The sequence below is a fragment of the Monodelphis domestica genome, chromosome 3, assembly GCF_027887165.1.
Source record: "Monodelphis domestica isolate mMonDom1 chromosome 3, mMonDom1.pri, whole genome shotgun sequence".
Lineage (NCBI taxonomy): Eukaryota > Metazoa > Chordata > Mammalia > Didelphimorphia > Didelphidae > Monodelphis > Monodelphis domestica.
In genome coordinates, this window is record NC_077229.1 from 16,883,204 (window position 1) to 16,910,729 (window position 27,526).

At 52.1% G+C, this 27,526-nt stretch overlaps 1 protein-coding gene across 7 annotated transcripts in view; it reads right to left on the reverse strand.

Annotated features, from left to right (window-relative positions):
* Positions 1 to 27,526, reverse strand: part of LOC100029569 (septin-2) — a 123,264-nt gene that overhangs the window by 3,777 nt on the left and 91,961 nt on the right. For 4 of the 7 annotated variants that reach the window (XM_007490475.3, XM_007490473.3, XM_016432523.2 and 1 more), the window contains one exon: positions 27,216 to 27,309. In XM_007490475.3, coding sequence (XP_007490537.2) covers positions 27,241 to 27,309 — 69 coding nt within the window. In that variant the 3' untranslated portion in view covers positions 27,216 to 27,240. Of the gene's footprint in view, positions 1 to 11,872; positions 12,818 to 26,890; positions 27,310 to 27,526 lie in introns of those variants that run through there. The other 3 variants (XM_056821408.1, XM_056821407.1, XM_056821406.1) reach the window with 3 other exon arrangements.

Below are 27,526 nucleotides of genomic sequence, written 5' to 3' on the forward strand. Positions count from 1 at the left end.
GACCAAAGGCCTGTGAAGTCTCTCCAAGCTCCAAGTCCATCTGCGAGCCTCGAGGTGACCCTTGAAACCCAAGGTCTCAGGGCAGCCGGGTGGCACAGGGAGGTCCTGGGTTCAAGTCTGGCCTCAGACGCCGCCTGGCTATGTGACCCTGGATGAGTCACTCAATCCCCACTGCTTACCCCTTACAACTTTTCTGCCTTGGGACCCTATTTAGTATCAGTTCTAGGACAGAAGGGAAGGGCTTAAAAGGAAAGAGAGAAGCCCAAGCTCTCTGTGGCGGCGGCTGCAGCCCCGGGCTTGGTCCATGCATTGGTCTGGAGAGTGCCCACTCCCCCGTGATTTAGGCTTTTCCAGAAGCTCGCGGGAGAAGCAAGCCAATCTGCAGCCACATGCCTGCTCTCACATGCTGTGCGGCCAAGAACCAGGCAGTGCTCACCGTCTTCTACAGGCCTTTCTCGGGCCGCTGGCTTGAGCCTCACAATAACCGGCCCTCGGATTCAGAAATGGAGAGTGGATTTTGGAAGCCTTTTCCTGCCCCACAGCCGTAGGCCAGTGCCAGAACCCGGCCTAGAACTCGGGTCTCTCTGACCCCCTAAAAGTGGGCTGACCAAAGGCCAGAGAGGGATGCCTGGGCTGAGGTTCCAGGTCTCTCAGCCCCAGCCTCCAACTCCCTCCCCAAGGAAACAGGAATGTGCTTTGGAGAGACCCAAAGGGCTGCTTGGCTCCCACAGGCTGGGGCCAGACAGACCTCTGGTCAGGGTAGGCTGGCACAGGGGAGGGATCGCGGGGTATTTCTGCGTCACAGCTCTGCCAACGGACTGCTTCCGGAATCTGAACAAGCTCCTGGTCGAGGGCGGGTGATGGAGAGGTCTCTGAGGCACTTCTGCTTTCCCAGGACTCTGGAACCTCCAGCCTCGCTGGGGGCCTCAGCTTCCTGCTCTGAAAAGATCCTCGCCTGCTCTCAGGGACAGGGTAGGCTGGCCTTCCAGGGACAAGGGCACAGACGGATCTGGGCCCCCCTTCCCAGGCCCCACTGCCCACACCTATGGACCTGCCATAGGAGTCCTGGCTTCGGAGTTGGACGAGGCCCCTAGACAGAGCCCTGGGGTCAGAACCCCTGGCTTTGCATCTCAGCCTGGCCACTCACTCCTCACTTTGTCCGAGGGGAGATGAGGTGGCTGGATGTGGTGGCCTTCGAGCCGTCTCCCAGCTCATGTTCTCCCTTCCTCCCTCTGTCTGCCTTTCATCTCAAGATCACACTTTTACCAATGAATAGAAGGAACCCTGGAGATGAGAAGTGGCCTGTCTGTGGTAGTGGTGGGATCAGGATTTGAACTCAGGGCTCTGGTTCCACATTCATTGTTCTTCCCACTCTGTCTCCTGGGTCCTCTAGTGGATGGGGAATGACTGGAGTCCAGGCCACTGCCTTGGCATCTCTGACCCTGGCTGGGGGCCTTGGGCACGAGAAGCGCTCAGTCCCCAGTGGCCAAAGGGAGTTCAGGCTATCACGCCCACAGAGTCCGGCTGCCACTTCTGGAGCTTGGACACCAACAGACTCCGGCCCAACTTCTAGAGAAGAGCGGGCAATCCCTCCGGTGTGGGGCCGAGATCATGACCCTCTAGGACTGACCGAGTCTTCCTGAGTTCTAGGGCCATGGTGAGGAGCCTCCCTGCCCAGCTCTGGGCTGCCCTCAGCTGACTGTGTGTGCCCCAGCCACACTCCCCAAAGCTTGTGACTGCCTCCCTAGCAATTTTTTTTTTTAATCTTTAACCCTTCCTTTCCATCTTAAGATCAACACTGTGTATTGGTTCCAAAGCAGAAGAGCAGCAAGGGCTAGGCACTTGCCCAGGGTCACCCAGCTAGGAAGTGTCTGAGGTCAGATTTGAACCCAGGACCTCCTGTCTCTAGGCCTGGCTCTCCGTCCACTGAGCCACTCAGTAGCCCCCTCAAATTACTTTTTAAAAACATTAAGGGGTACACGAGTAATTTGGCTTTTGACTTGGGGAGAATTTCCCGCCTCCTGGAGATCCAGACTTGCATGATGACATAAAAAAGAAAACTGATGAGAGACAACGGAAGAGCCAGGTGCAAAGCACCAACCATTGCACCATCCTGTCCAGCCAGCACGGGCTGCTGGGAATGGCCCCAGAAGGCTTGGTTGTGACGGGTGAAAGGAAGGAAATAGCGCAGGAAGAATGCTGGTTTGGAAACTTCCCTGGGCCTCTCCTTCCAGCTCTTGGGCCCAATTGGCTGCCCACAAGGCCCATCACGGGCTCCCCAGAGCTCTGAGGCAGAGCTGGAAGGAGCCGCAGGATGATTTCACCCCCCTCGCTCTGTCCAGCCCCATCTCTCCTGCCTGATGGGGCTCAACTCCTGGAGAAGGGCTTCCTCCTGAAGTGCAAACCCAGGGGCCCGTGCCCAGGCCTCCTCCTCCTTGACCCTCTGCAGCCTGTGGCTGTGCGGCTCAGCCTCTTCAACGGTTCCTCAGTGTGACAGTCTTTCCTGAGGCTTCCTCGCAGCCTGCTTTTTCCTCTGTCCTGCTGGTCCTCCTTCATCCTTCGGGAACATCCCGTTGTCCTTGGGTGCCCTCGTCTCCCCCGAGCTGGAGCTCGTACCCCCAGGCACGAGGGCCTCAACCTCTCCTCTCCACATGTATGTGGGCCTTCCAGGCAGCTCTCCACCTGCACGTGGTGGGGGTGCCTTTCCCCACGGTGTGTTTTCTCAGGGATTCCCTAGGGCAGTGGTTCACCTTTCTAATGCCGTGACTCCGCAATACAGTTCCTCAGGTTGCAGTGACTCCAAACCAAACCATTATTTTGGTGGCTGTCATTTTGCTACAGTTGTGATTTGGAACGCAAATACCTGCTATGCATTACGTATTCTCATTGCTACAAATTGAGAGGCTGAGAACCGCCGTCCTAGTTCTTTCCAGGCTCATAGTGAGTCGATTCACCAATGAAGGGAGTGCCGGGGTCCTCCACCCTTGGAAGGCCCTTCGCTCTGGATCTCCCTTCTGGAGGCCTTGTGTGAAGCAGCAGCGCCATCTTGCACTTCCTTCTCTCACCTTCTCCCTCCCAAACAGTGGCCAAAGGCTGGGACAAGACCCGTCTGTCAGGCTCCTCACAGGGCTTCATACCTCCAATTATCTCCCCATTTGATCCATCCTGCACCATGTTCACAGATCAACTGTCCCACTGGAGGGATCTGAGGTCACCCTCCACTTCCAGACTCCCCCAGTGCCCAAGGGGCAGCCAGGTGGTGCAGTGGATAGGGTGCTAAGCCTCTAGAGTTCTAAGAGTTCAGATCTCACAAGCTATGTGACCCTGGGCAAGTAATTTAGCCCTGTTGGCCTCAGTTTCTTCGCCTATAAAATGAGCTGGAGAAGGAAATAGTAAAGCACTCCAGTGACTTTGCCAAGAAAACTCCAAATGGGGTCATGAAGAGTCAGAACTGAACAAACAACAACAAATTGTCTACTGACAAATCCAAAGGTTTTGATGTGGCATTCAAGGTCTTTTAGACTGTTCCTACCTTCCAAGTCCAATTGAATAGCTAAAGGGCATCACAGAGCACCAGACCTGGAGTTAGAAAATCCTGTGTTCAAAGCCAGCTTCAGATACTTTCAGACAATGGGGCTCTGAGTAAGTCAGGGCCTTCCAACAAGTCTCCCAGCCTCAGTTTCCTCATCTGTAAAATGGAGATCATAATAGTACTGACCAACAAGGGTGGTTGCCAGAGGCCATCATACCCCAACCGTTTGACAAGGTCATGGTCTGAGGAAGGTCAGCAAAGTAGACCCCAGAATGGGGGCCCCCTGCTGATCCCCCTCTGTGATTTCTTTCCCCAAATTTTCCCCATTAGTGGACTTGTTATGATGATTATTCTCTCCCCAATACAGGAGAAATAACAGGAAAGCAAATACTTATAGGATCAAGAAATAGATACCCTACTTTAAGCCCCCTAGGTTATTACCCCCAAAAGATTGCAAGTACAGAATAAAAGCCCAAAGATTACTGCCCATGACCCCTCCTTTCTCAAGCACAAGACACGCTTCAAGGCCCTACAATAAACACCAGCCAAAAGCTTGAGTGCCATAATGAATCTTCTCCTACAGTTACCACACTCCAATGAATTTGTTGGAACAGAAGCCAAGCAGCATCGCTGGGCACTTCAAAGTAACACAAGAAAAACAGAACTTGTAAATTGAGGAAAATCCCAAAATTGCTCTGCCTAAAGTCCTCACCCCTAGATACGAAGATGTTTTGTTGTTCATCTCCCATGATGGATATCCGTCGCTATGATGGATAGTGAAAGCTGACCAAAAGCACAATGATCCTCCCAGCAGGTCAAGGGATGCTAACCTACACGTGGCTTTGTTCACATTAATCATGTCTATCACAGAGTGTTGTAGAAACCTTGTAAATGATCACAGAATTCTTTGTTGCAGTCACATCATCACGAGTGTTGTTTAGGTGATTTGATAATATCCAATCAAATTGTAGAATGTCACATATTAGAGAATTGATCGTGTGTGTACACCAAAAAACCTATATAATAAACAAACGTACCATAGTACTATGGCAGAGCACTGTGTGATGCCTGCATACATGGGCTGAATGCACGGTGTATCTCACCTCATTTATCTGACCGTGACATCATCCTTGGACAGGCAACCCTGGGTCCTCAGAGAGGCCACTGGATGGACCTCAAGGGGTGGCTGTGAGGATAAACTGAGATACTTGCATAGTGCCTGGCATCTAATAGGCACTTAATAAGTGTGTTTCCTGCCTTCTTTCCTACATCCTTTATGTGCCCAATGCTCCAGGCTTTCATCCAACCTGCACAGGCACGGGACAGAAGGTCCATCTCCTCCTTCAGTTGGAATTCTATTTGTGCATCAAGGCTCAGCTTACACCAGAGCTCCCATTTCTGGAGTTCTCTGACTGGTGGGGTTGAGTGTAGGGTCGGTCATTAGAGATGACGGACCCAACTCCCCCATGTTAGAGCTGAGGAACCTGAGGTCTCAGGAAGGGAAGCGGTTAGCCCAGGGCCTCATGGGCGATCTACCTCGGCCATCCCCCTCATCCCCTTTCACCAATAGCTCAGTTACCTGTCTGGCTCAGAACCAGGCTGCCATCCCACTTCCTGGCCAGGGTCTAAATGCCCTCCGCAGCCCTTCCAGAAGCCCTTTATGGGTTGTCGTCTTCCTCCTGGAACAAGCGAGGGCCATCTTGTTTGGTAGGATCGCAATCCCCAGCCCTCAGTGTAGTGCTTGGAAGCCAGGAAATGCTTCAGCACTCATTCACTGTAAAGTATTTTCCTGATAATATTCTACGGCTCCCTGGCACAAACAGAATTCTCCCCTATTTTTACTGATCAGGAAACTTGCTCAGAGAAGATGGTGCCTAGCCAGGGCCCCACAGACAATCTGTGTCAGAGTTGAGACAGTCTAGATCTTAATACACCACTGACCCCTCTCTATCTGCCCCAACGTGGCCTTCTGTGACACAGTTCTGTCACAGGTTTTTTGTTATTGTTTTGTTTTTTTTACTATGTATTATACAATACTATGTACTGGCTCCAAGGCAGAAGAGTGGTAAGGGGTAGGCAATGGGGGTCAAGTGACTTGCCCAGGGTCACAAAGCTTGGAAGTGTCTGAGGCCAGATTTGAACCCAGGACATCCTGTCTCTAGGCCTGGCTCTCAATCCACTGAGCAACCCCATGTCGCAGGTTTTTAATGGCCCTAATCTTCTGTCTTAGAAGCAATATTAAGTATTAGTTCCAAGGCAGAAGAGCTGTAAGGGCCAGGCAACTGGGGCTTAGTGGCTTGCCCAGGGTCACAGATAAGAAGCCAGAAGAAGACCCAGGACCTCCTGTCTCTAGGCCTGGTTCTCTAGCCTCTGAGTCTGCTCGCTGCTCTGATTCTGGGCTTTTACCACGTAAGCTTATTCTATATTCTAGCACCTGCTACCCTTCTCTTCAGAAAATATCTCTTGAACTGAAAATGTCCTCCACTTTTCCTCAAGAGAGTTCCACCCGTAGCCCCCATCATTAGCAGGCTCACGCTCCACTCTTTCAATGGTTCTGATTTCAACCCCTAAAGGCGGTGAAAGGGTCAAAGTCTGTGTCATCTAAGGCTCAGCTGGGGTCCACCAGAAGTGCCATGCAATCCTCCAAAGACAAAGGAATCCAATAGCTTCCCACGGCTCAATTCTGGGCCCACCTCCTGTCCCTTCTCAATATTTGGCCAAGTAGGAATCCTTGGAGAGTAACTTAATGGACTGCCCAAGTGACCCTCCAAATCTGGGAAGCCTGCCTTCTTCATCCACTCTGTGTTCCTCTGGTGGATGGTTGGGGACATGATTGTTTGGGTTTGTTTTTCTAGGACTGTATCTCACAGAGAAGCCCTCTTGATGGAACCACCCCAGCCCATCTATGACAGGAAGCCTCTCAAAAATCTCAAATAGGAGAAGCACTGCTATCATTGGGAAGATTTCTGAGGTGCTTCTAATTACAGACAAGTCTATGTTATGCCTTCCTTGTGAAATAACACATCCGGTCCTATTAATCATGAAGCCTGAGCCAGTGTTCACCGAGGGCCCTTCAATCTGAGTGAAATGCTTTATCCTAACCCCAAACCTTAGCACTGGGCTCTTCTGGATCCGAGTCTTCCTACCTTGCCCAGCCTTCAAGTTTAATGACCACGGCCCCTGCTTCCAGCGTCTTCCCTCCTCAGCTTCTCACTGTTTCTCATTCAGGAGCTCATCCATCCAGTGTGTCATCATCCTTTCTGTCCTGGGTGGCCCTGCGTGGCTCATGATGGATGGATTCAAATCTTCCAGGGGCCTCAGAGCACTTCCTGACCCCACAGCCCACCTTCCAGCTGTTTGCCAGGCTCCCCTATAGTCACGTTCCCACGCACCAGGCCTGTGCGGGCTCCGCTTGGGAGGGCCCAGGATCACTGCCATTCTTCATCCTTGGTGTTGGCACCGAAGCCACATGAACTACATGGTGGTCTATCGGCTTCCATTGCTGGGAGCACCGCCAGGCGAGATGACCAAGAGTCCTACGAAGGGATGTTTCTTGTTTCCTTTAAGCACACAATGAGAGCAACCCTGCCAAACCTTTGATTCATTCTCCGGAGGAGGATTTGTGGCTGCTCTTTCACTGGGCTCTAATTTCTTTGTCTCCTGCTTTCATTTATAACAAGAATGTCGATATGGACGAGATTCAGCTCCTCTCAGAGTGTCTCAACTAGCGGGTGATTAGAGAATGCTCACACACTTGGAGCACCAACAATCATTAATGTTTGTAGACTGAAAATTGGGAGTCTCAGCCCTCTGCCTTTTCTGCCACTCATTCCGTCACCATCCCAGGGATGTGGAAGAGGGTCCAGGGCTCAGGGCCATTTTGTATTTTCATCTGCTTCGTGGCTTGCTATAGTTTTGAAAGTCCTTCTTGAAACCCTTCCCTTCCATCTTAGAATCAATCCTGGGTAGTGGTTCCAAGGCAGAAGAGTGGTCAAGGCTGGACGATGAGAGATAAGTGACTTGCCCAGGGTCACCCAGCTAGGAAGTGTCTGAGGTCAGATTGGAACCCAGGACCTCCCATCTCTTGGCCTGACTCTCCATCCACTGAGCTACCCAGCTGCCCCCTCACATTTCCTTTCTAAGCCTCTCTCAAAGAGCTGCTGTTGGGTCTGCACTGGGCTTGGCCAAGTTTCTTTTCCCAGACCCAGGAAAGGTTCACTCCAGGTTGCTCCCCTGAGACGTGCCATGTGTCAAGGTGAGGCTGGCTTAGCGAGCTGCGGGCCCACAGAGAGGCCGACTCACCAATGGTCCAAACAACCCCTTTGCCTTAATGGTGCCTTCAATATGAAAGGATGCCATGAATAGAAGGGGCCGAGGGATCTCCAAAGACTGCCAGGAGAAGCTCGGGCCCTGGCCAAGGCTCCTTTCCCAGCTTAATTGGGACAGGGGGCAAAGCCTGAGGAAAAACAAACTGGGTCCAAGAGGGAATGCGTAATTAGCCAGGCCTGTGGCCCTGCCCCTACCCCATGCCCTGGGAAAAGGAGCATATTCATGAGGCCATTTTCCCTGCCAAGGCCCTGACATCTTCCTGGGATTCATTTAGCTCTGCCTTCCCCTCCAATTGGAGGTATTGGCTCTCGCCAGGAAGCTGCTCCTGAGCCCTGGAAATTGTCCTTTTCTCAAACTTTCAAGACCTTTACTACAGCACAAGGGCCCCTTAGCGAGTGATGGCACTGCTGGGGCCCGAGTTCTGCTTATTTCATGAGCATGACCTTGGGCAAGTCACTGAAACTCCTGAGACCACTTTCCTGATGTACAGAGTGAGGGATGGGGCCATCCAGTCCTAAATCTATGACCCCCAGAAAGAGCTCAAGTGACCAGTCATACAGGTAGTAAACAGCAGGACCAGGGCACAACGCCCAGTTCTGCCACTAAATCTGAGGCTCTTTCTCTCAGGCCTAACTCTTGCTAACTGTAAAAAGAAGAAAATTCTGTCCTGCCTCACCGATAGGGTCAAATAAGATCACGGATGCCAACTAAGGGACTTTGTAAATGGTCAAACACTATGGAAATAGAAGCTGCGATAGGAATAGTAAGGACTAGCCCTGCAGTTTAATTGGCACAGGGAATTCCTCTACTAATGCAGACTGGCATGTTCTCAGTGATGCATAGGTCTTAGAGATGCCCCTCTGATGGCTGAGAGGATGTGCCAGAAGTGGGCCTTGAACCAGCTCTTTGTGCTCTACGCCCTACTGCCTGGAAAGACCCCAGCAAGAGAGGATCTGAACTCCAAGCTCTGGGTTATCGTAAAACTTGGCTGATTTAAATTTTTTTTAAATTTATTATTTATTTAAATATATCATTAAATTTAAATTTATTATTATTCTTTATTAATATTTAATTAAATTTAAATTCATATATCACTAAGCCTTCCCCAGTATTCTTCTCCACAGAGAGCCATGTTGTTCAGCAAATACTATTTTTAAGGCAAAAAAAGAGAAAAAGATCAGCCTAAACAATCATTACATCAAAAAGATCTGAGAAAAATTCAAGGGGCATCTTGTGAACTTCTCGCCCCGAAGGGTTTGGGTAAAGGTGTCGTCTCATCTCTCTTCTCTCAAGGCATGCTGGTTCTTTGCAATTTTGCAACATTTGCTTTTGATTTTTGTGGGGGTTTTCATTTATATGGTTGGAGTCGTTGAGTTTCTTATTTTCTTGGCTCCATTTCCTTCCTTCTGCATCAGTTCAAGGAGATCTTTCCTTGCTTCACTCTATTTAGCATATTGATTACAACATGGGAATATTCTTTGCTATTCAAGTACTACATTTTGTTTAATCTTTACCCAGCTAATCAATAAACATTCATTAAGTGCCTACTGTGTGCTAGTGAAACCCCAAAAGGCAAAGGACAGTCCCTAACCTCAAGGAGCTTACAATCAAAATGGCGGAGTATTGATGGGCATCATGGAGAATGGATGCACTCTACCTCTGGTTCTCTGCTATCACAAACAGTGCCAGCTATCTACAGGGACTTTCCTCTTATCAGTGACAGATTTCGGGGACAAGAATAGAATCTCTGGGTCAAAAGATATAAATATTTTAGCCTTTTGATTTGCATAATTCCAAGTTGTTTTCCAAAATGGCTGTCTTGATTCCCAGTTCTACCAAGAATACACTAGTGTTTATCTTCCCATAATCCCTCCAACAGTGACTATCCCCATCTTTTATCATCGTTTGACAACTTTCTTCCATATTTTGAGGCAGATGGATGGTGCGGTGCATAGACTACTGATCCTGGAGTCAGAAGACCTGAGCTAAAATCGGGTTTCAAACACTTACTAGCTATGGGATCCTGGACAAGTCAAGTGACTGTGTGCCTCCGTCTCTTCTGCTGCAAAGTGGAGTTAAAAATAGTAACAACCCAGGGTTCTTGGAAGGCTCAAATGAGATAAAATGTGTAGACTGTTGCAAACCTTAAAGTGTTCTATAAATGCTATGAATATCTTTGCCAACTTGAAGAGCACGAGATAAACCTTAGAGTTGTTTTGATTTACATTTCTTGTATTATTGGCGAATTGGAGCATTCTTTCATACGGTTGCTAATAGTTTGCAATTCTTTTGAAACCTTATTGTTCATCTCCTTGGAATGTTTACTTATTGGAAAATGCCTTCTTGTAATGTATCTATGTCTGTATCGTATTATATGTGTGTATAATATGTACATATTATATCTTTATATAGCTTGAAACTAAACTCTTAGAGAAATTGAACAGTTTTTCCCCATTCAATCACTCTCCTTCTTATCCTAGGTGCATTAATTTTGTCTGTGTTGGTTTCATGTAATCAGTCATCTTTTATAGTAGTGTGCATGTCTCTCTCTCATTAAAAATAAATCCATAACCATGAGAGGCAGAGGATCTTACTTTTCTCATTTTTGAAAACGTTGGGATTTTTAATGTTAAGGTTACATCCATTTAGAATGATTCTAGGATATGGTCCATGCCCAATTTCTGCTAGACTGCTTTCCAGCTTTCCCAGCAGCTTTTTTTAAAAATAAAATTCAGAATTCTCTCCTAAGTAAATTATGTTTTCTCCTTTATCAAACACTGGATTACTTATCCAATGAAATTGTGTGTCAGCTGCGGGAGGGGAGGAAAGGAAATAAAGTGAGTATTTTAACCAAAAAAATTAAATTTAATTTTAAAAAAATTTAAAAAACACTGCATTACTGACTTCTGTTGTTTCTAATTCTACTTTGTCTAATCTGTCCTAATGATATATTTCTCTTTTTTTTTTTAACCCTTACCTTCCGTCTTGGAGTCAGTACTGTGTATTGGCTCCAAGGCAGAAGAGTGGTAAGGGCTAGGCAATGGGGGTCAAGTGACTTGCCCAGGGTCACACAGCTAGCAAGTGGCTGAGGCCAGATTTGAACCCAGGACCTCCCGTCTCTAGGCCTGGTTCTCAATCCACTGAGCTACCCAGCTGCCCCCTATTTCTCTATTTTTAAACTAATAACAAAATGGCTGCTGTTTTATTTTGAGGTCTGCAAGTATTATTCTCCTTCTCTGCCTTTTTTTTATCATTTCCCTTATTGAGTTTTTTCTACCAAATGAATATCATTTTATTAAGTGCTGCAACATATCCTTGATAATTTGGTATTAAAAGTATAAATTAACTTTGGTAGTACTATCCTTTTTTCCCTTCAGCAATGCTTCATTTTTCCCCCAGTTACATATAAAAACAATTCTTGGTATTCGTTTTTCTAATATTTTGAGTTCCAAATTCTCTCTTCTCCCTTCTTCCTCCTTCCTTGAGACAGTAATCAATTTGATATTGGTTATACATGTGCTATCATGTATAACACTTCCATATTCTGTATGTTGTAGATGAAGCCACATAAAAACCCATGAAGAATATAAAATGAAGAATAGCCTGCTTTGATTCCTTCAATTCTTTCTCTGGAGACGGATACACTGTGGCACAATCAAATATAATGGACTTCTCTACTAGCAGCAATGCAATGATCCAGGACAATTCTGAGGGACTTAAGAGAAAGAACACGATTCACATCCAGAGGAAGAACTGTGGGAGCGGAAACAGAAGAAAAACAACTGCCTGATCACATGGGTCAATGGGAATATGATTAGGGATGTAGACTCTAAGTGATCACCTGGAAATAGGTCTTGATCAATGACACATGTAAAACCCGGATGAATTGCTCATTGGCTATGGGGGGTGGGTGGGAGGAGGGGAGGGGAAGAACATAAATCATGTAACCATGGAAAATTTTTCTTAATTAAATAATTTTTTAAAGAAAATTATTTCTCTGGAGGTAGATAGTTTTTCATCATAAGTCCTTTGGGAATTGTCTTGGATTATTGTATTGCTGAGAATAGTTAAATTATTCAGTTGTTCATTGTAAAATATTGCCATTATTGCATACAATGTTCTCCTGGTTCTGCTCACTTACTCTGCATCAGTTCATGTAAGTCTCTCCATGTTTTTCTGAAACTATCCTGCTATTTACTCCTTATAGCACGATAGTATTCCATCACACTCTTGTACCACAATTTGTTTAGCCATTCTCTAACTGATGGGCATCCCTTCATTTACCGTCATTTTTATTATATTGGTACAGCCCAGCCATGATTCCCAGAACTTCAAGTATTTTAGTTGTTCTTTATTTCTTTAAGGAGCACTTTGTGACTGAATCTATACAAGCATTTTGTGTGCTTTGGTAGACTGATAGCCAAATAATTTATGCAATATGTAATTATCTGGAATGAGATTTTCCTTTCTATTTTTTTTTTGGATTTTTGGATTTTTGATTATTTCTTTTGGATTTTGTTAATATTTTATTTAAAATGTTATTTTTGAGTGTTCGTTTTATAGCCTGTGACTCTACTGAAATAACTGTCTCGACAAATGTCTCTGTTGAATCTCTAAGATTTTATAAATAAATGATCACATCATCAGCAAATAAGGATGGCTTTATCTCCTCTTTATGTTCTTGCTCCTTTAATTTCTTTCTCTTGTCTTATTGCTATTGCTGGCATTTCCAGAATTATATCCAATAACAATATATCCTCACATTCTGAAGTTTAGTCCCTTTAGGCAGGGTGTTGCAAAGTTTAGTCTATGATATTTCAGGCCTGCTTCTCCATCATTTGACTTCTTTGTCTCCATGTGTACTTTTAGAAAGAAATCTCTGAATCCTCTCTCTGGCTTTTTGTTGTGGTGGTCCTCGGTTGCTGTATTTGTTTATCTTTCTTGTATTTCTGTTGTCTGCAGTGTTTGAAAAGTAAATCATTTGTTGAAGTCTAACTTTCTTGGAATGCTTTGAAAGTCTATGATTTAATATTTAAATATCCATCTTTTTCATTGGTGGTAAGGCTCAGATTTGTAGGATATGGGGGTGGCTGGGTGGCTCAGTGGAGTGAGAGCCAGGCCTAGAGACGGGAGGTCCTGGGTTCAAATCTGGCCTCAGATGCTTCCCAGCTGTGTGACCCTGGGCAAGTCACTTGACCCCCATTGCCTAGCCCTGACCACTCTTCTGCCTTGGAGCCAATACACAGTGTTGATTCCAAGATGGAAGGTGAGGGTTTAAAAAAAAAAAAGATTTGCAGGGTATGTCCTCTAGGACGGCACTTTGTCTCTAGAACACACTTCCATTCCTTCCTGAGGTTTCTGGTGGGTGCAGAATAGTCTTGTGTCATTTCAATCTCCATCCTCTATCTATGAAGACGACTCTCTCGGCCACTTGCAGAATCTATTGTTTGTCACTAGAACTAACCTAACCGCCGGCCCTCTCGTCATTTGAAGGCTAGATCTGAGTCTTGCTTTTCCTGGAGGGGAGCTGCAGAAGCTTTTCACTGACACTTTGTTTTCAATGTCCAGAAATCCTAAGCAGTTTTCTTGTATTATTTTTGCATCACTGCATCCCTGCTTTTGGCTGGGAGATCTATGATCCATGACTCTCTGCATCCCAGCTTTGAGATCAATATTTAGTTTAAGTGTCCTGCATGTTTTCTGTTGATATTTGTGCTTTTTGATTCTCTTTGACAGTCTTTCATTTTTCTCTCCCTATCATCATCATCACCATCATCATCATCATCATCATCACCATCATCATCATCATCACCATCATCATCATCACCACCACCATCATCACCACCACCATCATCACCATCATCATCACCACCACCATCATCACCATCATCATCACCATCACCACCACCATCACCACCACCACCATCATCATCATCACCACCATCATCATCATCACCACCACCATCATCATCACCACCACCACCATCATCACCATCACCACCACCATCACCACCACCACCATCATCATCATCACCACCATCATCATCACCACCACCATCATCACCACCATCATCACCATCATCATCACCACCACCATCATCATCACCACCACCACCATCATCACCATCACCACCACCATCACCACCACCACCATCATCACCATCACCACCACCATCACCACCACCACCATCATCATCATCACCACCATCATCATCACCACCACCATCATCACCACCATCATCACCATCATCATCACCACCACCACCACCATCACCACCACCACCATCATCATCATCACCACCACCATCATCATCACCACCACCATCATCATCACCATCACCATCATCATCATCACCACCATCATCATCATCACCACCATCACCACCACCATCATCATCATCATCACCACCACCACCATCATATCTAATATTGATGTAGCACCAGGAGGCAGCTGGGTGGCTCAGTGGACAGACCCAGGCCTAGAGACGGGAGGTCCTGGGTTCAAGTGTGGCCTCAGACACTTCTCAGCTGTGGGACCCTGCACAAGTCACTTGACCCCATTGCCCAGCCCTTCCCTTCTCCTACACAGTATTGATTCTAAGGTGGAAGAGAAGGTTTAAAAAAGGCATTGAGAAATGTCAGTTACTGGACTCCGGGCACCCCAGCAGTGTCAGGCCAAGGGCTGGCCTTCTCCTGGGCTCCACAGTCGGAGTCTTGGCACACTGGCTCTTCCCCCGCAGACTGATGTCATTCGTCCCATCATCCTGGCACCAGCCACAACGCTAGACCTCTGGTTGCCGTAGCAACCCCACAACTCTTCAAAGACTCCTTCAGCTCAGAGGCTGCTGGAGCAAACCTTCCGCTCTTTGCTTTCCCTGGAAAAACTCCCGTGTAAGCTGAGAGGGGGCAGGGAAGGAGGCGAAGGCTCCTTGGCCAACGCCTCTTCAGGGCAGGAGAAGAGGAAGAGGCCTGGGGATCCCGAGGCCGGGGCTGGGGACGCGCTTTGCTGGTTTGGGGCGATGCCGCCTCGGGGGAGGACGGAGGGTCGTGGCACGCTGTAAAGCCGGGAGGGACGGGGGAGGCCACTGAGGCCCCCCTCGTTTTCTACAGGAGGGAGCTGAGGCCGAGGCGCCCAAGGCCCAAGCGGCTTCCCTGCGGCACCTCTGGCTCACCTCCAACGAGTCTGCGGATCCCTAAACGCCCTCGCTTGGTCTCCTATGCACTGGGGGCTGGACACAGGCCCCCGCCTTGTCCTTGTGGGAACACCCACTCTGCAGGGCTGCCCTGGCCTGACCCTCATCTGCAGAGCCTCCTCCCTGCCTGCGACACCGCCTCCTCCAGGAAGGCCTCCTCACTGACAAGCTCTAATGGGAACATGGATTGGTGCAGAGGAGCCGTTTCCGGAGGGCCTTCCCAAGGACATGCCTCGTTTACACAGTCCAGGGAGGCTCCCCTCCAGTGTCCCTATTCATTTAGACACCAGTGGGGGTGGGGGGTTCCCAGTGCCTGGCATAGAGTAAACACAGAATAAAGGCTTTTGTTCTTTTACTGATTTACTCAGAAGACATTTCCAGGAGACAGCTGGATGGCCAGGCCTGCAGGCAGGAGGTCCTGGGTTCCAATCTGGCCTCAGACACTTCCCGGCTGGGTGACCCTGGGCGAGTCCCTTCACCTGTGGCCCAGCCCTTGCTGCCTTTCCGTCTGTCTTAGAGCTAGCAACGAGAAAGCAGGTCAGGGTTTGGGAAGATGGAAGTGCAGAGGGATGGCGCCAAGACGCCCAGCTAGCCGAGGCCGGAAGGGAGAGCCGAGGCCCATTTTAAAGCTGGTTTCTAAGCTGTGCTGGTGAAAGGAGGCGATCAAAGGTAGGGCGGCGAGGTCTGCAGGCCCGCTGAGAGCCCGGCTCTGGGGGGGGGGGGGGGGCCGAGGGCGGGGCGCACGGTGGGGGCCCACTGAGGCCTTGTGCTCTTCCAGCTCTGCAGAAGGGCCAGTGGCCGCCCGCATCATCCCTGGGGGTGCCCCGACTGGATGTGGACAGCCAGGGATGGGGGAAAGTGAAGGCGAGGTGAGGAGGGAGGAGGCAGGAGAGGCTCCAGTCGCCCCGGCGAGCGTGAGTCAGAAGCGGCCAACATGGCGGCAGAGCCCCTGTGGGCACCTCAGAGACAAACCCCACTTGGGCTTTCTGGGCAGACACTGGAGCGGCCGGCCCTTCCCTTCTCCCGCTCGTTCTACAGATGACGAAGTGGAGGCCGTCCAGCTGCCCCATAAGAAGGGAGGTGGGTCAGTGGCCCATATCCGGCAGTTTGGGGCTTTCTTGGCAGATCCTGGAGCTGTTCGCACTTTCCTTCTCCGCTCGTTTGGTGGGTGAGGAAACGGAGGCCAACGGGAGGAAGCGACTTGTCCAGAGTCCCCCAGCTAGGAGGTGCTGAGGGCAGACTGGGACTCGCGTCTTCCTGACTGCAGGCCCTCGGCACAGGCTCTCTCTACGGTGCCGCCTCGCGCCCAACACATGCTATTGAGCTCCACTTCAATTCCCGCCGGCCCTGTGGAGGGCAGCAAGATGGCGAATGTGGCAGCCCGAATTCACATCTTTTCGGCCCTTCATAGATGGCGGTTGATTGGAGCCATTTTTGTGGGAAAGAGGAAGAGACGCGGGTCGGGCACAGAACAGGCTGAAGGGCCGGCCCAGAAGAGGAAGCAGCCGGCTAGCCCAATGGCCATTGGGGCCAGGGAGCAACCCTGAGCGGACGGCACACAGGGCTGACGGGCTATGGCACCCCTGCCGTGGCCAGAGCTGGGAACTGGTCTCACGGGCGGAACGAGGGAGAGAGAAGAGTAACTCGACTGTTCTGACTCAGCGATGCTCCTAGAGGCCGCATGCCCTGAGCCAGGGGAGGAGGGACAGAGGCCCGGCAGTGCCGTCTGGCCACGGCAGGCACCCACCAATGGGGGAGTGGCTGGTGGGGCTGTGATACGGCGCCACGCGTCACCCTCCCCTCCTCTGGGCATCCCCACTGGCCTCCCATCAGCCAGCTGCAAACCTGGCCCTGGCCGTGCCCCTCTGCCCGCTGCCTCTGGGCTGAGATGCCCGGCCTGGCCGCGCCCCTCTGCCCGCTGCCTCTGGGCTGAGACGCCCGGCCTGGCTGTACCCCTCTGCCCGCTGCCTCTGGGCTGAGACTCCCGGCCTGGCCGTGCCCCTCTGCCCGCTGCCTCTGGGCTGAGACGCTGGCACTGAGAGCGCTTCCTCACTGGGGCCGGGCTCACGGCTCACAGCTCTCCCCCCAGGTGCCCAGGCGGCCTGTTTTCAGACACGCGAGTCCCTCTGGATGAAATAAATCTCTCCCTTCCATCCTGGAATCCGTCCTGTGTGAGGCTTCCAAGGCAGGAGAGCGGTGAGGGCTAAGCAATGGGGGAAGGGACTTGCCCAGGGTCACCCAGCCGGGAAGTGTCTGCGGCCGGATGGGGAGCTGGCTTCCTTTCATCGTTGGGTCAGCAGCCACTCCTCCTGCAGTTGTTGGTGCGCCACGACTTTTTACATCATTTTTGACCCTGACCTTCTGTCTTAGGCCGACACAAAGCACTGGTCCCAAAGGAGAAGGTGGGAAGGACGAGGCGACGGGGGTCAGGGGACTCGCCCAGGGTCACGCAGCTACCAAGATCCGAGGGAGCTCCATTCCCCAGCGAGCCCCGAGCCTGGCACTCCTCCCTGTTACCCAGGTTCCTGACTACAGTTCTTAGCTTTTCCTGGTCCTTTACTCTGGCCCACATCTAACCTGCTGCTCCACTCATTGCTTCTCCTCCCACATCAGGCCTTGCCCATCCACCTCCCACCTCCCCGCCCCCTTCCTCCAGTGGACCCCCCACCTTCTCACCTGTGCTCCTCCCTGCCCTCGGGATCCGATGCGTGCATGCTAGGCCCTGAGCCTGTGAATGAGGGGCACGAGAACTCCCACCGCCCCAGGTATCGCGCCAGAACTATGGGCTCTGGGTCCAGGCCAATGGAGAGACGCAGGGACGATCCCTCAGCCGGGCCCTCCTCAGCGCCATGTTTGGGCTGGCCGGACCCCCACTGTCTCATCTCCGCCTTCCAGAAATTGGTCTTCCTTGAACGTTCACGGCAGGAACCGATTCTTTCATGAAGTCTTGCTGTTCCTCCTCTTCTCTCTCATTTCCTTCCTGCTCTCTTGCTTTGGGGCCGAGTCAGGCTGCCCAAGGAGAAGGGAAATTCCGGGGGGGCCCAGTCCATTCCATTTTTCTGGGTGCCCCTCTGCAGAGCGGGCACCCCATCAAGGTGGGTTGCTGCCCTGGGACTTTTACCAGACTTACAACCCAATGCAAATGGCATCACGAAGCTTCCCCTGGTCCTTCGGGCAGACTCGACTCAGCAGTTCTCTGCCATGCGGGCGATGTCTATTTCTGGGTCGTCTCCTCATGCCGGGCTGCGAGGCTCCGGAGGGCAGAAGCTGCGCCTGATCCACACTCTGCACCCCTTTCAGCTCTGCAAACATCCAGGGCACCAAAGAGGTGCTTCGGGCTCCTGAATGTCGGTGACGCCGGACTTGCGTGCAGTCTTGCCTCTCCTCCAATTCCCTTCGTTTTAACAGAGAAAGGAAACTGAGGCTAAGGAAGCCGCGGCTTGGGAAGAGACAAGGCGGCCCGGGTGGTCTCCTTTCTCCCGGCCCAGGAACGCTCCTGTCTGTGGGCTTCTGCATTTCCGAGGCACGCAGGTGGCTTCAGCTGGGCTCTGCTGAGGAAGCCCAAGAGAGGGTGGGCGAGATTCTAAAGCCTTGGAGCGTACCCAGGAAGGAGCGAGGCCAGGGAGCCAGATCGAAATCAGGAAGAACCGAAAGCAGACACAGCTCTTCAGCCAAGTCATGGAGCTCAAATGAGGATCCAGCAGCTGCCATTTGTGTAAATGGCTAAAGACGAATGAGTCACAGCTACTGTCTACAGAGCCGGCCGATCCCCAGCCCCAAGTGTTTATGTTTGCAGTCCTGGCGCTGCATCGTTCCGTGGAGAGGCCGGGCGATGTGGTCAGCAAGCTCTCAGGAGCCCACACAAGCCTATTTGCTTCAAATCTGGAATTCTGGGCCAGAAGGCCAGGCAAGAAGCGTCCTCAGAGGCTCACGATGCTGAGAGACAAGCCTGGGCGACTGGAATGAGTCCCAGATTTTAGATGGGGAGAGAAGGCTCCAGACCTAACGGAGACTGTGGGCAGATCGCCGGCGAGCAGAGGCCTGGAGAGCTAGGAGACTTAGCCCCATCTCCTGGGCAGATGAGGAAACTGAGGCCAGACGGGAAGTGAGCTGCCCGAGGCCACGAGCAGCCAAGCCCAAAGCACTGACCTTCTGCTTACTCCACCTTCTCTATGCACATGGATAAGGGCAGCCCAAGCCTCGGGAGTTGTAGTGACATCCGTGAAGGCTTCATAAAGGGGTGCCATTATTTAGCATCTTGGGGACTCTGCTTTCCAGCCTGTGAATGGAGAGAGTACCTGCACGGCCCACTCCCCGGCGCTCCCGTGTCCGGGAAACAGAGCTCCAAACTAGAGCCACGGAGCCCTAAGCTGGTGTGCGAAGAGGCAGCCACAGAAAGAGGCTCCTCCTTTCCCCTCAGCCATGCGGGCCGCCATTGGGCCGAAGGGACTGTCCGAGTCAGGGTTTACATTCCAGAGCAGGAAAGAACAGACCGCACAGCACGGCACAACAGGAGAAACGGAAGCCCCGGAAAGTCCGCTGCTGACGGCTCTTGTTCTCCTCTGAGTCAGTGCGGGGCCCAAGAAGGGTGATGGCTCGAGTTAGGACCTTCTGAGATGTCTGACACGCAAGCTGCTGGTCTGGGCCAGAGACCGGCTGCTGGTTCTTTCCTAGAGGGACCAGGGCAAGAACATAGGAATGTCTGCTGCTTCCTCCTCCTCAGGCGTGCTCTCTCCAAGGCCAGCCCCCACGGACCATCTGAGAACCGAGGTGGAGGGAAAGGCGCCCGACCTTTGGCACGGCTTTCCCGGCCTGCCCAGAGAGGCCCAGAGCGTGTTCCAGTCACCTGAGCTCCATCCGGCTCTGCCCAGGCACCTGTAACTCGCCAGAGGTGACCCAATTCTGTCCACGAGCTGCTGAACAGGCAGCATGTTAGCAAAGTCATGGGAAACTGCAGCATTCATATAAAGGATGTCCAAAGCATTTGGAGGATCTGCAGCCCCACGAAGAGGGCCCAGATGAAATCCAGTCACCTTTCTTGACCCTCGCCATTCCTCGGGGGAAATAAACAAATCTTCGAGATGCTGTTTATTTTTAAACATCAAATTGGCTGAACACATACAAATTCCATCCTGGCAGCACTGTGGGGAAATGGATCCTATCTGTCCTCCGAGCAATCTCATTGCTCTCAATAAATCCTAGGGCAGCATTAAGAGAAAAAAAGGATGGGGCCGCTGGGTGGCTCAGTGGACAGGGAGGCAGGACTAGACACGGGAGGTCCTGGGTTCCAATCTGGCCTCCAACACTTCCTAGCTGCGTGACCCTGGCCAAGTCACTTCACCCCCATGGCCTAGCCCTGACCACTCTTTGGCCTTGAAATGATACTTAATATTGACTCTAAGAGGGAAGGTCTTGTTTTAAAGAGAGAGAAAGAGGGCACCCAAAATGCCGCCCACCTTGTGGCTTAATATGAAATAGCAGAAAACGAGGAACAACCTCCATAGTCAGACCTGGGAATGGCTGAAGAGACTGCGCTCTCTCAGCACAACAGGGCGCTGTGGAGCCACGGAAACGATAAAGGGGGGAAACCCCACAAAGCAGTCGGGAGCCTGGCCCAAAGCGAAAGGAAGCGAGGACGAGAGCATGAGACGGTCATACACACTACGTGCAGCCGCACATCCAGCTCACAGCCTCGGACAGCTCGGGCCAGGACTTCCTCAGAGGCCACTGAGGCCAACCCCTCCTGTTCTGGAGCAGGAGAGCCAGGCCCAAATCCACACAAGTAGGAAGCCTCCAAGGTGACAGGTGCCATATGCAGGCCCCGAAGATGGCATCCTTAGGGGCAGCAGAGCCAACCAGCGGGGCCAAAGCTGGAGCATCTTCACTGCACCTCCTCCCTAAGGGCCAATTCAGCAAGAGGCACCGCCTAGTGCCAGCGATAGAAAGACAGAAACCCCTGCCCTCAGGCAGCTTATAGCAAGTCCTGCAGCCAGGCTTCCACTGAGAGCAAACCAACAATCATTTCCTGAGTCATCTAAGGGACTACTCGCTTAGTAAATATCTCATGAGAAGCCAGTGTAGCCTGTGGGCTGTGGGCTGTGGGCTGGCTGGCTCTCTGCCTTTTTCTGTCTGTCTTCCCCCGCCTGCCCCCCCTTCTTTCTCTATACCCCCTCCTCCCTCCCTCTCTCTCTCCCTCTTGATCTCTCTCTGTCTCTCTCCCTCTCTCTCTCTCTGTCTCTCTCTGTGTCTCTCTCTCTGCCTCTCTGTCTCTCTCCCTCTCTTTGTCTCTCTCTCTGCCTCTCTGTCTCTCTCCCTCTCTGTCTCTCTCTGTGTGTGTGTCTCTCTCTCTCTGCCTCTCTATCTCTCTGTCTCTCTCTTTGTCTCTCTCTCTGTGTCTCTTTCTCTCTGTCTCTCTCCCTCTCTCTCTGTCTCTCTTTGTCTGCCTGTCTCTCTCTCTCCCTCTCCCTCTCTCTCCCTTTTGGTCTCTCTCTCTGTCTCTGTCTCTCTCCCTCTCTCTCTCTCTCTGTCTCTCTCTTTGTCTCTCTCTCTGTATCTCTCTCTCTCTCTGTCTCTCTCCCTCTCTCTTTGTCTCTCTCTCTCTCTCTTTGTCTCTGCCTGTCTCTCTCTCTCCCTCTCTCTCTCTGTCTCTCTCTCCTTCTCTCTCTCTCCCTCTCTCTCCCTCTTGGTCTCTGTCTCTCTCTGTGTGTCTCTCTCTCTGCCTCTCTGTCTCTCTCCCTCTCTCTGTCTCTGTCTCTCTCTCTCTTTGCCTCTCTCTCTCTCTCTCTCTCTCCCTCTCCCTCTCTCTGTCTCTGTCTCTGCCTCTGTCTCTCTCTCTTTGTCTCTCTCTCTCTTTGCCTCTCTCCCTCTCCCTCTCTCCCTCTCCCTCTCTCTGTCTCTGTCTCTCTTCTTGTCTCTCTCTCTCTCTACCTCTCTCTCTCTGCCTGTCTCTCTCTCTCTGTCTCTCCCTCTCTCTCTCTCTCTCCCTCTCTCTGTCTCTGTCTCTGTCTCTGTCTCTCTCCCCTCTTCTTCCTCTCTCAATGACAGAAGGGTTGGATATGGGACCACTCTGTGCTCCAGGTGGTGGAGGAGCTTCTCCTGCAGAGCGAGAGGGGCTTGTGGCTCAGGGGAGCGGGTGGCAGCCCCTGGTGAGACGTCTGAGCCTCACAAATGCCAAGCAAAGCAGACATCGGCATTTCTCCCACTTGCTGTCCTCTCTACCTCCTACTCCCCCCATCTTAGTATCCAGGCCCTTGATATCAAGGCTGGTATACGTAACACACCAGGCATGTTGGCATCTGGGAAGTATGATTGATGTATTGATGTTGTATTACCAGACACGTGGTCAGACCCCTTGATGGTCATTGTATGAAAGGGGACGCGCCCAGGAACTAGCAAAGGACGAGCAAATTCATGAGCTGGGCCTTGACGGGTCATGCTGCCTCAGCTGGGACTGCTCTCATTTGCAGTGTGCATGTTGGGTTAATCCCCCTCTTTGATCTCCTCATTGTCGATTCAACCAACGTTAAAACTTGTGTCATGCTCCGTATTCGTTGACCCACATTCCTAAACCCTTCAATAAACACTGGGGACAAGCTCGAAACTCACCCTTCCTTAGACTTACCAGGCCTTCAGTAGCCTCTTCCTAGCTCTCTCCCCTTCTCCCTCTGTTCCTCCTCGACTCTGCCTCTCTCTTCCTCTCTCCCCCTGCTCCTTCCTCTCCGCTTCCTCTCTTGCTTCACTATCTCTTTCATAGCGACGCGGTCGCCCCAGTGCTTCCTATTGCGATAGGAGGCACCAGCGAGGTGTGACCCCCCCTTTCCTAGCCACGTCGCCCCCAAAGCAGACTTCCTTGTCTAGGAGTATCAGGGGGTTGGTACTCCCCACCTATTCTCTCGTCCCTCGTATCTCCTCGGAGTTCGCGTTACTCCCCACGTGTTCCCACTTCTGCCTTTGAGTCACTGTGCTTCTCCCATTTCCTCAGCCTCCTCTCCCCACTCAGGTTATTCCCACAGATAAATGTTGGAGGACTCCCGCGGGGGTCGCTATACCGTATGCTGAAGACATGCGAGGCTCAGGCCAGTGAGACAAAATGTCGGCCAGGTCCAACTAGCTTGGAGAAGTCGTGCCAGGCAGGACCTGACTCACCTCTGGGCTGCCCACAGTGGATGCACCTCCCTCTCCCTCTGACTGTTCTGTATCTTTCTTTCCACTTGTCTTTGTGCTCCCCGCACGGTGCTCACCTCCAGTGAGGACTCTTTGCTGCCTTGAGACGACTGCTTGTGAGCTTGTCTCTCATGGACTCCTCCGGGGCCTGATCCCTGGCAGAGAGCTCATCCACACCTCCCCTAGGTAGGGGCCTGCCATGCCCGTCTGGAGGATTCACCACGCGTCTGCCGGTCTCTCTGGGGCCCCACCTCCCTTCAAGGTGGCTCCCCTTGACCTCGGTCTGGTCCTGTTCCACAGGCACTTGTCCCTGGAGACAGACAGCTCTCATGTTCCCTGGAGGCCCTTGTGGCCTGTGCACAGCCTGAGGCTTTGGGGTTCCTTGTAATCTTGGTCCTTCCAAGACTCCCACACGGCATGACTCATCCTCATGGAGCAGCATCAGGAGAGATAGGTTGGGGTGCCCTGAGGGGAGCACCCAAAGCACCAGCAACTTTCCAGACAAAATGTGGCCCCCACTCTGGGCCTGGCCTTACCCACAATCCATATATCAATGATGGGCCGCCCTTCCAAGGGCACATCAAAATCTGGGCTGTGCTAAAAGACTGTCTGCCCTTTGACCCAGCCATAGCAATGCTGATTTTGTACCCCAAAGAGATAATAAGGAAAAAGACTTGTACAAGAATATTCATAGCTGCACTCTTTGTGGTGGCAAAACATTTGAAAATGAGGGGATGCCCTTCCATTGGGGAATGGCTGAACACATTGTGGTATATGTTGGTGATAGAATACTATTGTGCTCAAAGGAATGATGAACTGGAGGGATTCCATGTGAACTGGAATGACCTCCAGGAACTGATGCAGAGTGAAAGGAGCAGAACCAGGAGAACATTGTACAAAGACGGATACACTGTGGCACAATTGAATGTAATGGACATCTCCATTAGTGGCAATGCAATAAGCCAGGACAATTCTGAGGGACTTATGAGAAAGAACACTATCCACATCCAGAGGAAGAACTGTGGGAGCAGAAACACAGAAGAAAAATAACTGCTTGATCACATGGGTCGAGGGGATAAGGTTGAGGATGTAGACTCTAAACGATCACCCTAGTGCAAACATCAACAGCATGGAAATGGGTTCTGATCAAGGACACAAGTAATACCCAGTGGAACTGCGTGTTGGCTATGAGAACAGTGGGGGGGAGGGGAGAGGGAGGGAGGAATAGAAATCATTTTTGTAACCAAGGAATAATGTTTGAAATTGACCAAATAAAATTTAAAAAATAAAATAAAAAGCAAATTTAAAAAAAAAATCTGGGCCTTGTTTTTCATCTGCTTTGTTTTCCCAGAGCAGATGGATGGTTATCAGGACTCCAGGCCAACAGTGCCAAGTGGTCAGTGAATGAGAAGGCTCAGAAAACCCAGTCGTACACATGCCACGGCCATCGAGGCGGTCTGGGAGCTGTTCCAGCCAAGCAATCCTGGGAGCTCGCTTTGGCTCCAACACGCACACAGTGGTGAGAGCCGAGATTGTAATTCACAGCAATAGGCCATGGTCGGCCGCAGCGTTCCAGCCTCGTCCTCCTGCTCCAGAGCCCACCTAGTGCTCTTAGCTGGAAAGCATGGCAGGAAAATTCCTCCCCGTAATGTGCAGGGATACCAGCTATGGAGGGGGCACGAGGCGGGGCTCTGCTCTTGATTCTGTCCATTTACTCATTTCGTTTTACAACGTGGAGCCCCAGAACCTCTCATTCGAGGGTTTGCCTGATGCCGGTCATTGTGTGGAGAAGATTCTGAGTCCTTGAAGGCCACACCGGGGAGGCCCCAGCCTGAACTGCACCAGCTTGATGAGGAGCGAGGGCAGAGGGGCACGGCCCGAGCACGGCCTGGCGCCTTGTCTGCTCCACCACGGAGCGAGGCTGGGATTTGTACTGGCAGAGATGCAGCGCTGCATCCTTGGGAGTGTTTGAAAAAGGAGCCGAGTCATTACGGAAAGAATAAGCCTCTGAACCTCTAAACCTTTTCCAGTAAAGCTAGGACCGTTCAACCTCCAGGATTCTCTGTTCTATACACAGTTAAGGGAGCCAGGCCTAGAGACGGGAGGTCCTAGGTTCAAATCTGGATTCAGACACTTCCCAGCTGTGTGACCCTGGGCAAGTCACTTGACCCCCATTGCCTAGCCCTTACTGCTCTTCTGCCTTGGAGCCAATACACAGTATTGACTCCAAGATGGAAGGTGAGGGTTTAAAACACACACACACACACACACACACACACACACACACACACACACACACACACACACGGTTTTCAATGAGTACTTTAGGAAAACCACAGCTGTACCAAAGGGTATCATGAATGGCTCGTTCTGCTTTTTCTCCCCTAAAACGTTCCCAGTGTCTCCCTATCTTCTCTATTCCTCATTCCTGAGGTACCCCCTGGAGGCAGGGGAGCGGCCTGGGGGGAGCCAGCTGCCAGCTGAGGTTTCCAGCGGGGGCTCTGTGATGGGCTGCTGCCTGAGGACGAGGCGAGTCCACGTTTGGAGAGGCTCCGCTGAAGGCTGTCCCAGATGATGAATTTATTGGTTCAAACGACTAAGGAAAAGCACGTCCCTAAAGCGACAGGCAGGCGTCCAGGCTAACCCAGCAGCTCAGGCCAAAGCCGCTCGGATCGCTCACGCTAAATGTGCACGGACGGATGGATGGACGGACAGACGGCATCCTCGCTCCGGTCTGCAGGACTCCCTCCCATGCGCCTCCCTTGTTCTCCTTCCCTCTGCTCGGTGAGCCCAGAGAGGCCTCTCCTGAGCGCTGTGCTCTGCCCTGTCCACTCCCCGCTTCTGAGGCCAGTGGGGCCCCGGAGTCTGGTACGAAGGCTGCCACAACGGCCTGTCTTTCCCATGACTTCCTCGGGCAGCCGCTCCCCAGCACCCAGCTCCCTGACTCCCAGCCCCCGGCTCCCTGACTCCTGGCTCCCCAGCACCCGGCTCCCCGGCTCCCGGCTCCCCGGCTCCCGGCTCCCTGACTCCTGGCTCCCCAGCACCCGGCTCCCCGGCTCCCCGGCTCCTTGACTCCCGGCGCCCGGCTCCCCGGCTCCTGGCTCCCCGGCTCCCGGCTCCCTGACTCCTGGCTCCCCAGCACCCGGCTCCCGGGCTCCCCGGCTCCTTGACTCCCGGCGCCCGGCTCCCCGGCTCCTGGCTCCCCAGCTCCCAGCTCCCCAGCACCCAGCTCCCCGGCTCCCGGCTCCCTGGCTCCTCGGCTCCCCGACTCCCGGCTCCCCGGCTCCCCGGCTCCCCGGCTCCCCAGCACCCAGCTCCCCGGCTCCCGGCTCCCCGACTCCCGGCTCCCCGGCTCCCCAGCACCCAGCTCCCCGGCTCCCGGCTCCCCGACTCCCGGCTCCCCAGCACCCAGCTCCCTGGCTCCTCGGCTCCCCGACTCCCGGCTCCCCGGCTCCCGGCTCCCTGGCTCCTCGGCTCCCCGACTCCCGGCTCCCCGGCTCCCGGCTCCCCGGCTCCCCAGCTCCCCGACTCCCGGCTCCCTGGCTCCCCAGGCCGAGGTCCAGAGGACACAGCACCAGTGCACGCATTGGACACGCGTCTCTCCCAGCCCACCAATCCTGCGGTGGCTCAAGTTTTCTTTGTTTTAAAAATGGATAGAACGTGAATTAGTCTCTGCCTTTTCTAAATACTTTTTTAAAACTCTCATCTTCTATCTTAGAGTTGCTACAAAGAATGCTTCCAAGGCAGAACAGCAGGAGGACTAGGCAATGGGAGTTAAGTGACTTGCCCAGGGTCACCCAGCTAGGAAGTGTCTGAGGCCAGAGTGGAACCCAGGCCTCCTGACTCCAGGCCTGCCTCTATCCACTGAGCCACCCGGCTCTGTGCACTTTAAACTGAGAATATTTCTTTTTCACAAGCCCAGTTCTGAGAGCAAGCCAACCACACGGTTAAAAAAAGTCAAGCTTTGGCCCTTACAACGTTGCCAACAAACAAACTACCTGGTGCTGCCGTACACGGAGGCTCTCACTCATCCCCAGGCTTCATCCGCATCTGGGCTTGCATCTGCGCAATCATCTCCTGCATCCTTCGGAGCTGTAAGGCAAGAGGAGAGAGTCAGCACGCCCAGGAGCTGGGGCCAGCAGGAGCCCGTGGGGCATTCTCGTCAGCAAAGAGAACTCCCAGGCCTGGCCGGAGCTCATCCCTCCTCTGAAATGCCCAACACTTCGTCTTTCTGCTCCCGAAGGACAAGGATGGCTGGGCTGGTAAAACTTCGCCCGGGGCTCCGTACCAGAATCCCCAGAGCACAGCG